Source organism: Epinephelus lanceolatus, chromosome 8 (assembly GCF_041903045.1).
Source record: "Epinephelus lanceolatus isolate andai-2023 chromosome 8, ASM4190304v1, whole genome shotgun sequence".
Lineage (NCBI taxonomy): Eukaryota > Metazoa > Chordata > Actinopteri > Perciformes > Serranidae > Epinephelus > Epinephelus lanceolatus.
Window position 1 is genome coordinate 8,007,129 of NC_135741.1, and position 12,344 is coordinate 8,019,472.

Genomic DNA, 12,344 nt, shown 5'->3' on the forward strand with positions numbered 1-12,344 from the left:
CCATGTCTCACGGTCTCGCCCAAGTGCACACACGTGAGCGCGGTCTACAGAGAGGCAGTCAGAGCTACAGGCTACAATGAGGCTAAAAACAGAGTTCAAATGAGGTTTTTCCAAACAGCTTTTTATGTTGGGGCTTCAGGACACTTGGATCATTACGGACAAGCAGTATGGAGATATTCTGTAGTTTCAGTTATGCGTTTTTTGGACTTTTTAATCTGGGCGCCATAAGCCTGCATTAGGTGGAGTTTTGTTGCTAGCCCCATCTCCGCAAGGGATGTGAGGACTCTAAAACTTCACCTGAGCCTCCCTCTGCATATGGGTGATTAGATAATAGCTGAATTTTCATTTTTGGGTGCACTATCCCTTTAAGTCGGCAACGGAGATAGAGACAGCACAGAAGACGTCTGTGTAAAAGGTACAGCCCATGACATTTTGATGACTTGTTATGTGTGTGGCCCATCGCCAGTAGGGCAAAAAGCAGCTAACAGCAGTTAGCAGCTAACTCAAAGAAGAACAGCTGCCAAAAATGTCCATAAATTGGGGAGACAGTGAGATCTGGGAGCTCCTCACCCTCCAAGCAGAGGACAAGATCCACTGCACTTTATAAATAAAGATTATTAGTAGTAATAATAATTCCATAACATCGTATCATAAATAGTACTTATAAGTTTAATACTTTATCTGTATTTTGCTTATAATAGATATTTTCCTTGCATTTGATGTACTTGTGTGGTGCACTGTGACTTTTCTTCCACCGAAGTATAATATCTGAGTATTTCTTCACTTACTGGACTCTAATGTTCCTCTACTGTAAATCATCCACACGGTTTCATGGTTGGAGCTGGGGTTTTGACATATGGGCAGCGTAACAGGCTACTTGTGGATATTTTAGGAACAAACTGATTGTAGGTTACGAATAATTTAGCAGAAATGGTCAAGACAAACACATGAGCTCACACAGGAAATACCCTCGCACGCTCCTCCCTCTCATGTTATAGGAGGGTGCGGACCTCACAGCAGTGACAAACACTGTGACAAACACTGTGACAGTGGAAGCGGAGGCTAAACATGCAGCCAACACAACTTAGCCTCACTAAGATGTATCTTTTACTGCTGTTACCGATGATAATGGGGGCGTTAATGGTGAGTAACATCATTCATGATTCTTGTTTTAATAATGACAGATTGTAACTGGTGATAACAAAGCAGCTGCGATCACACTGTCATATAATCTTGTGGTTTTCGGCTTTAATTCATGCGATTTATAATCCAGTGTACACACGAGTTACTCAGAAGTGAAGTTAAATCTGATATTCTGGTGGAAAATGCATATTATTTATCTTATTTCACGGTTACTCCCTGTTAAAGCACGTTTGTAAAAAGTTGCTTTCACTTTCCTTTTCCTCGCTGCAGTGAAAATACGCACAGATGCAGTGACTTCTTCTGAATCTTCATATGCAAAATAATGTAATTACAAGTAAAAGAAATGTACAAGAAAGACCGAAAGGCACCTGGCGTTCAGTTTCAGCTCACAGCTTCGTGAATGTTTGGGACTTTCCACCACGCCCCTACCAGACAGGTCTGAGAGGAAGTAAAGCATCAGTCGTGAGAGAGAAAGAAACCCCACCACCATCACCGCAGAGCGTCAAAGGTTTTACTACCTCTTATTTATGTTTCACACTTGGTGTATTGCAGGCTGCTGCTCAGCCCCGCTGCGACCCTCAGACTCAGTATGAGAAGGATGGAGAGTGCTGCAAGATGTGTGGTCCAGGTATGTCAACACACACACACAGTGTGTTTGTATAAACTGATCCAGGAACATGTTATTTTTTATTGCAAACTGTCAGTCTGTGTTAAAGGGATAGTTTGGATTTTTTTAAGTGAGGTTGTATGAGTTACTTATCCATATTACATACAGTAGATGTCACTCGACAGGCCCCTGTATGGAGAAGCAGGCTGGAGTCTGACACAAAAGCCAAGCGATGTACTGCTGTGGAGGGGTCGGCAACAAAAAGTATTTAAGCCACCTAAGTGTACACTATATTGACAGTATTTCCACTGCTTTACCTTTCCGCCAGACAGCCCATTTCAATGGTGAAGCAACTAACAGCTTCAGTTCTCCATCTCTGCTCTTGTCAAATCCACCAGACTCCTTTGAGAAAAACAGTGATTTTAGCTTGCCGAACAAGTGAGCTGCTGTTCTACCTCTGCTTCAATCAGTTAGTTAGTTTGTGTTATTGTGTGACTTTGGTGAATCTGAACTAACCTTTTTATACGCCAAAGTCACACAATAACACAAATAAAACTAACAGATCAAGGCAGTGGTAGAGCATCAGCTCCTGTGTTCAGTGATGTTAAATTGTTGTTTTTCTCAGTGGAGTCTGGCTTTGAAGAGAGCAATATAACAGCTTCATTTTCCTGTTGAAAATCACTGTCTGACATAAAGGTAAAGCAGTGAAAATACTCTCAGTAGAGCATACACTTAAACTGAAACTGTTTTTTTTTTTTTTTTTGGTGGGACTTTTTTAAGGTGGTTTTGTAGCTGATCCCTCCACAGCAGCAGATTGCCTGCTCCTCCAGACCAGGGGAGTGCCCACTGACATCTACTGCTTCTAATATACTGTCTATGGATAAGTACCCCACACAACCCCACTTCAAATGATCTTAACTATCCCTTTAAAGGTGTTGTGTCCCATTCACTGACTTATAAAATGTAGGAAATTGGTACAATTTTACTTTTGCTTTCACTTAGCTTCCCTCTATTCCTTCATTTGTTTCTCTTTCACTTCCCCTATCCTGACATCCACAGCATGTTGAAGGAATGATTCAGCAATTTGGGAAATACACTTATTGCCTAAGATCGATACCTCTCTCATATGCGTCTGTTAAATATGAAGCTACGTCCAGCCGGCTGAGAAGATTAGTTGATTAATCAGTGTGGAAGAAATGTGGCTCCAGCTGCTCAAATGAGATGATTAGCCCTGTTTCAGTGTTTTATATCTTTGACTACATGCACAGAATATTCAGAATTTTGTGCTTTGTCTGAAAAGAAGAAGTAGAGGAAGATATACTTTAATTATCTCTGAGGGGAAATCCAATGTTTCTCACTCTGTTGTCACATACATACATAGGCCCAAAATACACACACATACACAAACAGGACCTTTACATGCATTAAATGGAGAGATGTCAGAACGAGGGGGCTGCCCTTGGACAGGCGTCCTGAGCAGTTGGAGGTTCAGTGCCTTGCTCAAGAGCACATCAGCAGTGTCCAGGATGCGAATTGGCACCTCTCCAGCTACCAGTCCACGCTCCATACTTGGTACGGACAGGGACTTGAAAATGTGATCAGGTTTTGTCCACTTTTGTGTCGGGATCGGCTGCAGTGAGACTTGGTAGGGATGGCTGCCATCTTGTTTTTACATGGATTAGTGGATTAGTGTGGTCTCACTACCACTAGAGTGTCCAAAAACAAGGACAACAGGTCTGAGGTAAGCAGGTGTAAGGCCGTCTCCTTTGGTCTGAATCAGGGACTGATTTTGTTCCAAAGTAGTATAATTGCCTAGAGTTGGCTCGTGTTCTCACGGCAGCATTTACGAGCGGACCAGATCAAATGCCTTGTGTGAGAAAGCTGCTCTTGATTGGTCAGAATTTCCTTGTGGGAAAAATCCAAGAAGTAAACAAAACATTAAAGAAGAGTACACTTGTAAGATAAATGTGACACTTTGTTTTTCAGGGACCAGAATGTCGTCGTCGTCTGACTCTTGTCTGGATCCTCGGTGCGTCGACTGTGGCGAGGATGAATATCAGGATAAATACACAGCTGAACTCCGGTGTCAACCTCAGCCATACTGTGACCCACGTAAGACCTTGTGACAAATTAAATAACAATATATTGCTATATTTAAAGACTTTTGTTCGATGCAGCACAGTGTACAACTTCTGTCCATTCGTCTTTTAGATAGAAACTTTGAAGTTCGCGTCAGTAAGAACAAGAAGGAAGAAATCCCCTGCATGTGTAAATATGGATTCCACTGCTCCAGTGAAGAATGCTTAACCTGTGTGCCACACACAACCTGTGAGCCAGGACACGGGGCTCGAATCGTAGGTACGACTCGTCTTTTAGATTTACACTGAATATAAAGAATGACCACTTTGATTTTATGCTGAATCTTATTTGGCTGTCACACTCTTCTCCAGGCAACCATGCTCATGACACCGAGTGTCAGGAATGTAAAGACGACACATTTTCCAACAACACCTCCTGGGACGGTGTCTGTGAGAAGTGGACACAGTAAGTGTAGAAACTCTAATATATTTACATATGAACTGAGGCGGCAGTGCTCAGAAAACGCACCAAAAAAACCTTGACCCAACACAATAAACATTCAGGTGGGGATAACGGTGCGCACTGTCGGGCAGTCCTTTCTAAAAGGCTTTCGTAATGTTTCATTTTATTATACATAAAAAGGTGTGAGAAGAGGGTGTCAGATGTTGTTTGATGTTTTAGTTGAAGCACTGAAACCTAAACATACCTGTTTTGCATTTGACATACATTTACATTCAGCCTCAAAATGGCAGCTAACTCAACCTTAGCTTCAGCTTTTCATGTAACCCCTGCGAAGTGTCGTGCAAAGAGCCAAATCCTCATTGGACATTAAAACAGATGACAAATTAGAGGACAAATCCTGATTAATTGAAGGATGAAACATAACAAATGAAGAAGAAATAGGGAGTGCTGCAGTGGGTTAAGGCTCTGTGTACTTAGGTGTAAAAAAAAAAAAAAAAAAAAAATCAGGTGCTTCTCAAGGATGGGGCAAAGAGTCACTTAAACTAAAACAGCAACTGTCCAGCTCACTCAGTGTAAAAGTCCATATTACAGGCAGGCAGTCCAATAATGCATCTGAGGCTCTCTGACTAAAAATCCTTTACCAATACATGAACTAGTCCACACCCATTGAGTACAGCATACCATACCACGACTTAGTCATACCAAAAATTAGAAAAACAAAACATTGGTCCACAGGGGGCGCCACAGCGATCAGTCGCATTTTAGCCATTTTTAAGCATTTTTCTGTTGTTATAGCGCCACCCAGTTGCCAATTAGAGTTAAATTTCTCCAGTCACCTTGAGGCGTCCTGTTCTACATATCTACCAAGTTTAGTAAAAATCCATATGGCGGTTAGGCCTAGATAAGAAATTAGCTCTCTAGCGCCCCCATTTTGTTTGATGGGGTCAATAATGGAGGGGTCCCCTCAGATTATGTGTGGTCATATGCCTACAAAGTTGCGTGGTGATCGGTGAAACCCTTGAGATGTTATACACCTTTATGTGATGAGCCACGCCCTCCGCAATATTCATTGCCTTATAGAAGCTCAGTTTTAGTAAGTTTTCCAACTTTTGCCAAGAGGGAACTTTAGATATTGGTCCCTAGATTATGTTCACCCAGTTTCATGCAGATCGCTCAAACTTCCTAGGAAGAGATCGATTTTAAGTGTTTTTCAAAAAAATCAAAAAGGCGGAAAATCTATATAACCGGAAGTTATGGGTTCTTGAGGCAAATGTGTTCCTCATGAGGAGAGGCATCTCTGTGCAAAGTTTCATGTCTCTACGACATACGGGGCATGAGATATGCCCATTCAAAGTTTGCGATTTCAATTGGTTGCTATAGCGCCCCCTTTTGGCCAATCGATGTAATATTAGGCTCGTTCGAGATGAACTGCGCCTCGCCTGAAAAGTAGACGAGAGCAGGCGGCTGCAGCGTGGGGCGGTGACACATCCTGTCCGGAATGATGTCAATTCATTAAAAAAGTGATCAGACCCATTTATCAGTTTGCTTTCACCATCAGTCACACAACATGTTTTCTGTTCACAGAATAAACCTTCAGGTCAGACAAATACAATCTTAATCTCTAGAATTCAACAAAAATGAGTAGTTTATCTAGAACGTCATATTGTTGAGTCGGCATCTGAACCAATCAGCTGTTAGATCAGGTGAGAGCCAGGCGGTGCAGTCGGTGGAGAGCAACTGCAGTGCCTGGCTCTAAAAACTGCGGCCGCCTCGCTCTCACGGCTTTATTGCCGTCCACTTTTGTAATACCTCAGAGCAAGTCGGGATGAAGTCGGACACAAAACTAACCGGCATGCATTGTGCGCCGATCGCCGGTGATCGAATCTGCGCAGGCCTGGCTCATCTCGAACGAACCTATTGCTTCATTCGCATCCTCCCATGACCCTCTACCACTGTGCCAAATTTCACATGGATTGACCAAGTCAGTGAGGAGAAAAACGTGGAACAGACACACAGACAGAGTTTTCTTCATTATATAGTAAGATAAACCACATTTGAACCAGAGAGTCTTCATCAGGGTGTAAAATGTATTGGAAAGAAGTGTACAATTTAAGAGCTCGTATAGGGGTCATGTGACACAGGTCACATGATGTATATAGCCCCACTAGATAAAAAAAACCCACTGTGACAGAAATGTAAATGACATAAATGTAGTCGTTGATGTATCGTGTCTTGTAGGGTTTTTCCATTTAGGGGATTTTTTTTTTAATCCACTGCCCCCTGTAGCTCTGCTCTGAGGGGTAGGGTGGCACACGAAAACGAGGTAATGATAATAATGAGAAATGGGATTGGGCTAAGGGACTGTTCTTTACTTATCAATAAAAAAACAGATAACAGATTTTTTTTATTTTTTTTTTATTTTATTTTGACCCTCACCGAAGATAAAAAATATTTTCCTTGAGCCTCCCTGAGTGCCTGGCAGAAAATGCACAACCCTCCCTCCACCGTGAATTACCCTTTAATGTTTGAAAGTTAAAATTTAAAAATGAAATACAGGAATTGATAGAAACTAAGGTTTTTCACTCTTGTCGTTCATGCAAATAGATTTTTGGCCTCATTTTAAATAAGACACGTAGAATAAAGTGCTTTTGACAAAGAATCACTATTTTAAGTTTTTATTTTTATCATGTTTTTTCTGCCAAATACGTTTGTCGCACATGACGTGATCAAAGACTGTGAGAGATATTTGAAAATCCAATGATAATTTCTGTTTTCAGTGTCTGGCTGTGATTAATGATGTCATTTTGGGGATTTTTAAAGACAACGTAGGCATGTTTTCTTTAAAAATCTGTGGTAAAATAAAAGAATACAACCATTTAAAGCTATATGCCCCTACTCTAAGCTAACACTGAAAATATAAGACCCTCCCCAGTGCTTAAAAAATTATTGACATGCCTCTCTTTCTTTTTGCACCACCAATAACGAACAGTCCCTAAAGACTTGGAGAATCTATGCCAAGGAGCAGTGAGGCTGTTCTTAATGCTCATAGTGGCCCTAAACCAGTTACTATTTTTAATTGCTGCCAATGTATACCAACAAAATGACATGTTATATTCTGACTAATCTAACATTAACATTAGTAAACTGCTGACCTCTTGTTGGACATTTCAGGACAAGTAATCACCTGAATCTGAATCGTTCGATCAGGATGAGAAACCAGGAATTATCCTTTAACACTGTGAAATTCTTTGCAGATGTGTGAATGGATACCAAATCCAAAAGAGTGGAACAGGCGTGTCTGACAACATCTGTGGTGAGTTCTCTGTAGGCTGATGAAAGTTTCTCACTTGTAGCTCTCCCGCCCTCTGCAGCTGTGTGGTTTGTGGCGTCTTGCTCAAAACGAAACTGTGGAGGCGATGAGATGGTACAACACACAAATCTTTGTTGGTCTGTGGTTTTCACTGCGGGATTAACAGATTTCACCTACACAGTGTTTATATTACATTTGTGTGTAGATGCTGCTGTGTTTTAACGGCTACAAAACAACTTTTTGTTATCAGTAAAGTTGGTATGGACCTGCTGAACATCTTCACACCTTCTTATGTGTGCTTCCTCTGCTAAAATGCAAATGTGTGACAGATAGTTTTGTTCAGTGTCATGCTCTAAACCCATTTCCTGTCATAGCTGAGATCTGTCTGAATTCCTTATCTGAGTATCCTGTCTTATTATTGGACATCAATATGTGGTTAACTGTTTTCTTTTTCCTCTCCTGCAGAGAGAACCCCACGGAAGCATATCCTGGTGATCTGTCTTGTGATTCCTGTGATTTTGATTCTTCTCGCACTTGGATTGACGTATTGGCGATGCCAAGGTACGCTGTGCTCTGAATGCTCTCCATGTTTAATGAGTTAAAGTTTCAGTAATCCACTCAGTGTACTCATGTTCTCTGTTTTTTCTTCTTTTCAGGAGATGCATCGCAAAAGGTAAAGGTAAATCTGATTTAAGTCCTTCTTTTTTTTGATGACTGTAGTAGTGTTGTCACGATACCAAAATCTTTGTTTCGGTACCGATACCAATATGAATTTCAATACTTTTCGGTACTTTTCCTAAGGAAAAGTCCTTTTGGATACAAACCTTTAGAACAATAAATAGTAGGGGTGTAACAGTACCAAAAAAAATCATGGTTCAGTAAGTACATCGGTACGGACGTCACGGTTTGGTAACTCAAATGTTCCACCAAGTTGGTGTTGTCTCGTGATGTCTCCCTTTGCGAGGCAGACTTTCTCTTGCCTTTTTTCACGTGTGCCAGCTGCAAATGTTGATACAGGTGTTGTCATACACACCACTTGTGCAATCTGTGCTCCAATAGGAACAAGGAAGGCGTATGTGTGCATAAATGAATTAAATAAATTAATGAATTGAATCAATTTAAAAAGTACCGGTATTTTCCAAACGCAGTATAGTACCGTTTGGAATACTCTAGTACCGCGGTACTATTTTAGTACCGGTATACCGTGCAACACTAGACTGTAGTAAACTGAAGTAAAGAGTAATACTCTGTAAACAGTCAGCCCCTCCAGAGGCCTGTGCTATGAAGCAGGATTTGGAGTTAGCGAGGTTACTTCTTCTCTTATTACCAGGATAAATCACTGTGGTACAGTAGGTTATATCGACACCCGATCTCTGACCAGTCAAGTCACTGAAGAAAAAGCATCCATGGACAAAATTTCGGAGTCTCCATAGAATCATTTCATTGTACAGGGCTCGCTTCCACTGGTTTTAACACAGAGATCGTTTACACACTAAACACATGATTTTAACTTATGCAAAGTATTTAGTCCACAGTGGCTGTGCTGCTGTTTTACACTCTGATTCCATCACTGCAGCTCAGTAACATGAGACAACAAGCGAACACTCGGCTCCTGGGTGAAAGTCCAGGGTTTGTGGAACCCATCCACCGCCCCTCCTACCACCCTATATGGACTTTCCTGCTCCTTATATTATGTCGTTATCAGCAGCGTTTCAACATGACCCCGTCCAGCAGTATATCATACCGCAGTGATAAGTGCCGTCCCGCCTACCAGCAGCACGTCATAACGGCAAAGGTTATGTCCGGCTGCGTTACATTAAAGAAACAGTCTAGCATCACTTTTAAGTGTTTTAAGTTTCATTATCATCCAACTAAATAGCAAAAAATACTCTACACTAATGTCACATATAGCTTGGTGATGCCTACATGTAATGTAAGTCTCAGCTGAATGTGAATTTTTGGATGGTAATTTTAATCATTCAACATTTTCCGTTTTAAGATTACAGACTATAGTTTACACCACAGACATTTCACTGTCTCACAGTCGCAGACACTTTCAGTACCGTTTCATCTTACATCATATGAAGTAGCCTACTTCATTCATGGTTCTGATGATGTTGCTCGTAACTAACACCCCCGCCTCTTTCACATGAACACACGTGGCTGCATAGGAAAAGTTAGAGTTAACTGAACTAGTTGATAACCAGCTTTGTAGGACCGGTTATTTAGACAGACAATGTGATGGGTTAGTCAAACCAGAGAGCGAAAAGATATCCTGGGTGAGTTGAAATGGCTTCATAGTACAGGCCTCTGGATTTTGCCGGTTGTTGGGGTGATTGTTGTAGCCTGAAATGTTTGATTTCACGGCAACTTTTTTTTAAAAAAAATTTAAATTCATGTTGTGATGTTTATAAACACTTTATACACGCTTCTTTCTGTGCAGTGATACGCTGTGCAGGTGTAGTTTGGTAGATAGAAAACAGTTCCTACATGACACTGCTCACAACAAGGTCTGTGGATTATCTTGCGTAACCAGGTCATGATTTCTGGAAACAAACATTGATGTTGAGTTTTTCAAATGTATTTTTTGCCACTTTGAGCACCACAAGCTGAGTGCCATCTAGTTCCATTATATTGGAGAGAAGGCAGACATCTCTACAGCCAACATCTCCAACACTCTGCAGCTCACACCAAAATAATCTAGACTGATAAATAGCACTACAGATAAGGGCTCATTTATGCTTTGGGGACGACGAAGAAATTTAAATAATGGTGGAACATAATGAATCAGTAACACATAATAACATAGTGAAATTAGTGTCAGCATCAATGTAATGACCTCCCTGACCTCTGCCATCGACAGCGCTCTCCTCTTAAAGGTGCATTATTACGACCTCCTCCACCATTCCGTCGTTTATCGTTGTTTCAAACTTTTGACTCCGCCCCCTAGTGTCATTTATCTGCTGTATTTATGGCAACGTAAAGGATGTGTGGAATAATGAGGGCAGTGATGTTCACATTTAAAACCGATGTAGTTTTGTACATAAAGGAAGTTTAAATGAGCCTCAAGAGGAAAAATGTGTATTTTTGATTTTAGGGTGAACTGTCCCTTTAACCTCTGTCATTCCAACAGTTTAAGTAGTTACTTTGGGGGCGCCTGGTAGCTCTCCTGGTGAAGCAGACGCCCCATGTGAAAGGCCATGTCCTTGCTGCAGCAACCATGGGCTCAGTTCCCACCCGTGGCCCCATGTCGACCCCTCTGTCTCAGCCTATCCCGTCTAATAAAGGCACAAAAAAGCCATAAAAATAATAATCTAAAAAAAGTAAATGTTATATTGTGTAATTCTGCATTTTAACACTATTTTACTTATTGCAGATTTGTGTTGAATCCTGCATGGGAGAACACGAGAAGGAGCCGCTGAAAGAAACCACAGTGCCGATGATGCAGCCAGATAATCCCATCGAGGAAGAGTCCACGTTCCCTCAGTCCTTACCGGAAGAGGGTGGCGCGGGGCCACCGGAGGAAAACGAGCACGAGCCGCACCAGGAGATGTCAGCAATAGGTCGCACTGAACTGGGAAACGTTGTGGCTGAGGAGATCGGGAAATCAGCAATCGTCTCCCGACAGGAATCCCAAACAGAGACCTTTACAGACTGAGAACCGCTGCTGATAGTGTGACTGTGAGTGTGACTGTTGTGTGTCGTCGCCCCATGCTTCTCTTGTACATAATTCTCCCCCTAAATGTATATAGTCATTAACTAAATCTAGATTGTGTGTTGAAATAATGTAACTGTAGTGTAACAATAGTGGGAGAGTCTAACATACTACATATGTGAAGTCATTAGCTTGGGGGTTGGTAGCATTTCTATAAACTGTGGCCTCAGTTTTCATTGTGTGTTTAGGCCTGTATTGTATTTTGATGTTATCAACCTCTGTTTCAACTGTTTACAAAACAATTGTGTATATATTTGCTCCAGAAGTGTGTTATGATGATAATGATTGTGCATAGAATGTAATTTTAAAGCATTTTATTTGCATTAAAATGTGTGTTACGTAAATGTTAAACCATGGAAGTGTCTGTTTCCTGTCAATGTTACTGTGTAATGCTTAGGTTTTCAAAGTCTGACACCTGTGCCCCTTCGAAAAAAATCAAGACAGTTCCCATGATGCTTTGGGGGATACAAAGAGGAAGTATAATGTCCCCCATGGATCCAGGGAGGTTGTTTTGCGAGCGTCAATTTGAGTCCGGTCGTTTTTGCTTATGTTTGTGTCTACTTTGGTTAAGTAGCAGCATTAAAAGTATGCCGAATTAACCACAAGCACTTCCTGTTTGCATTGAACCCATTGATATTTGGACAGTTGTTACTGAATTACTTTGATATGAGAGAAACCGTAAAACCATGAAGATTCTCAAGGGAGTTCTGCAGCTGAGAAGAGGAGCGTTTATGCTTTTCCAAGCGGATTTAAGGACGTTTATATGCGGTTGACATCAGAGATAATGGTATCCCCGGAAATAGTAAGTCACAGTGAATCTAAAAATATATGTGTCGTGTATTTGTGTGCTGATTTGACTGAGTTATGATGATTTGCAAACACCGGTGTACACCTGTCGCTTTCACTGACTGGAAACAGCTGGTGTAATGGGATAAACTGTGCTGTAGTTACTCGAAAAGCCTCAAGGGGGTGCTGCAGGTCCACTGTAGACCACTGAAAGTTCAGATGACAGCCACACTGCTGAGTTA

At 41.4% G+C, this 12,344-nt stretch overlaps 1 protein-coding gene across 2 annotated transcripts; it reads left to right on the forward strand.

The window, feature by feature from the left end:
- Positions 1-986: 986 nt before the first annotated feature.
- Positions 987-11,667, forward strand: cd40 (CD40 molecule, TNF receptor superfamily member 5). 2 transcript variants are annotated; one of them, XM_033629620.2, is made up of 9 exons: positions 987-1,143; positions 1,696-1,771; positions 3,737-3,862; positions 3,962-4,108; positions 4,201-4,294; positions 7,546-7,604; positions 8,067-8,162; positions 8,258-8,280; positions 10,978-11,667. In XM_033629620.2, exons 1-9 carry the CDS (start codon positions 1,069-1,071, stop codon positions 11,257-11,259), a joined length of 978 nt encoding a protein of 325 aa, XP_033485511.1. In that variant the 5' UTR covers positions 987-1,068; the 3' UTR covers positions 11,260-11,667. The 2 variants fall into 2 exon arrangements, with proteins under 2 accessions (XP_033485511.1, XP_033485512.1); XM_033629621.2 differs by having other exon boundaries at positions 8,258-8,274.
- Positions 11,668-12,344: the final 677 nt, after the last annotated feature.

Excerpts from the sequence above, each read along its gene's own strand:
- cd40 (XM_033629620.2), top strand. The coding sequence starts at position 1,069 with ATGCAGCCAACACAACTTAGCCTCACTAAGATGTATCTTTTACTGCTG. Across the intron at positions 4,295-7,545 it reads GTCTGTGAGAAGTGGACACA|ATGTGTGAATGGATACCAAA; the intron begins GTAAGTGTAGAA and ends AATTCTTTGCAG. Across the intron at positions 7,605-8,066 it reads CGTGTCTGACAACATCTGTG|AGAGAACCCCACGGAAGCAT; the intron begins GTGAGTTCTCTG and ends CCTCTCCTGCAG.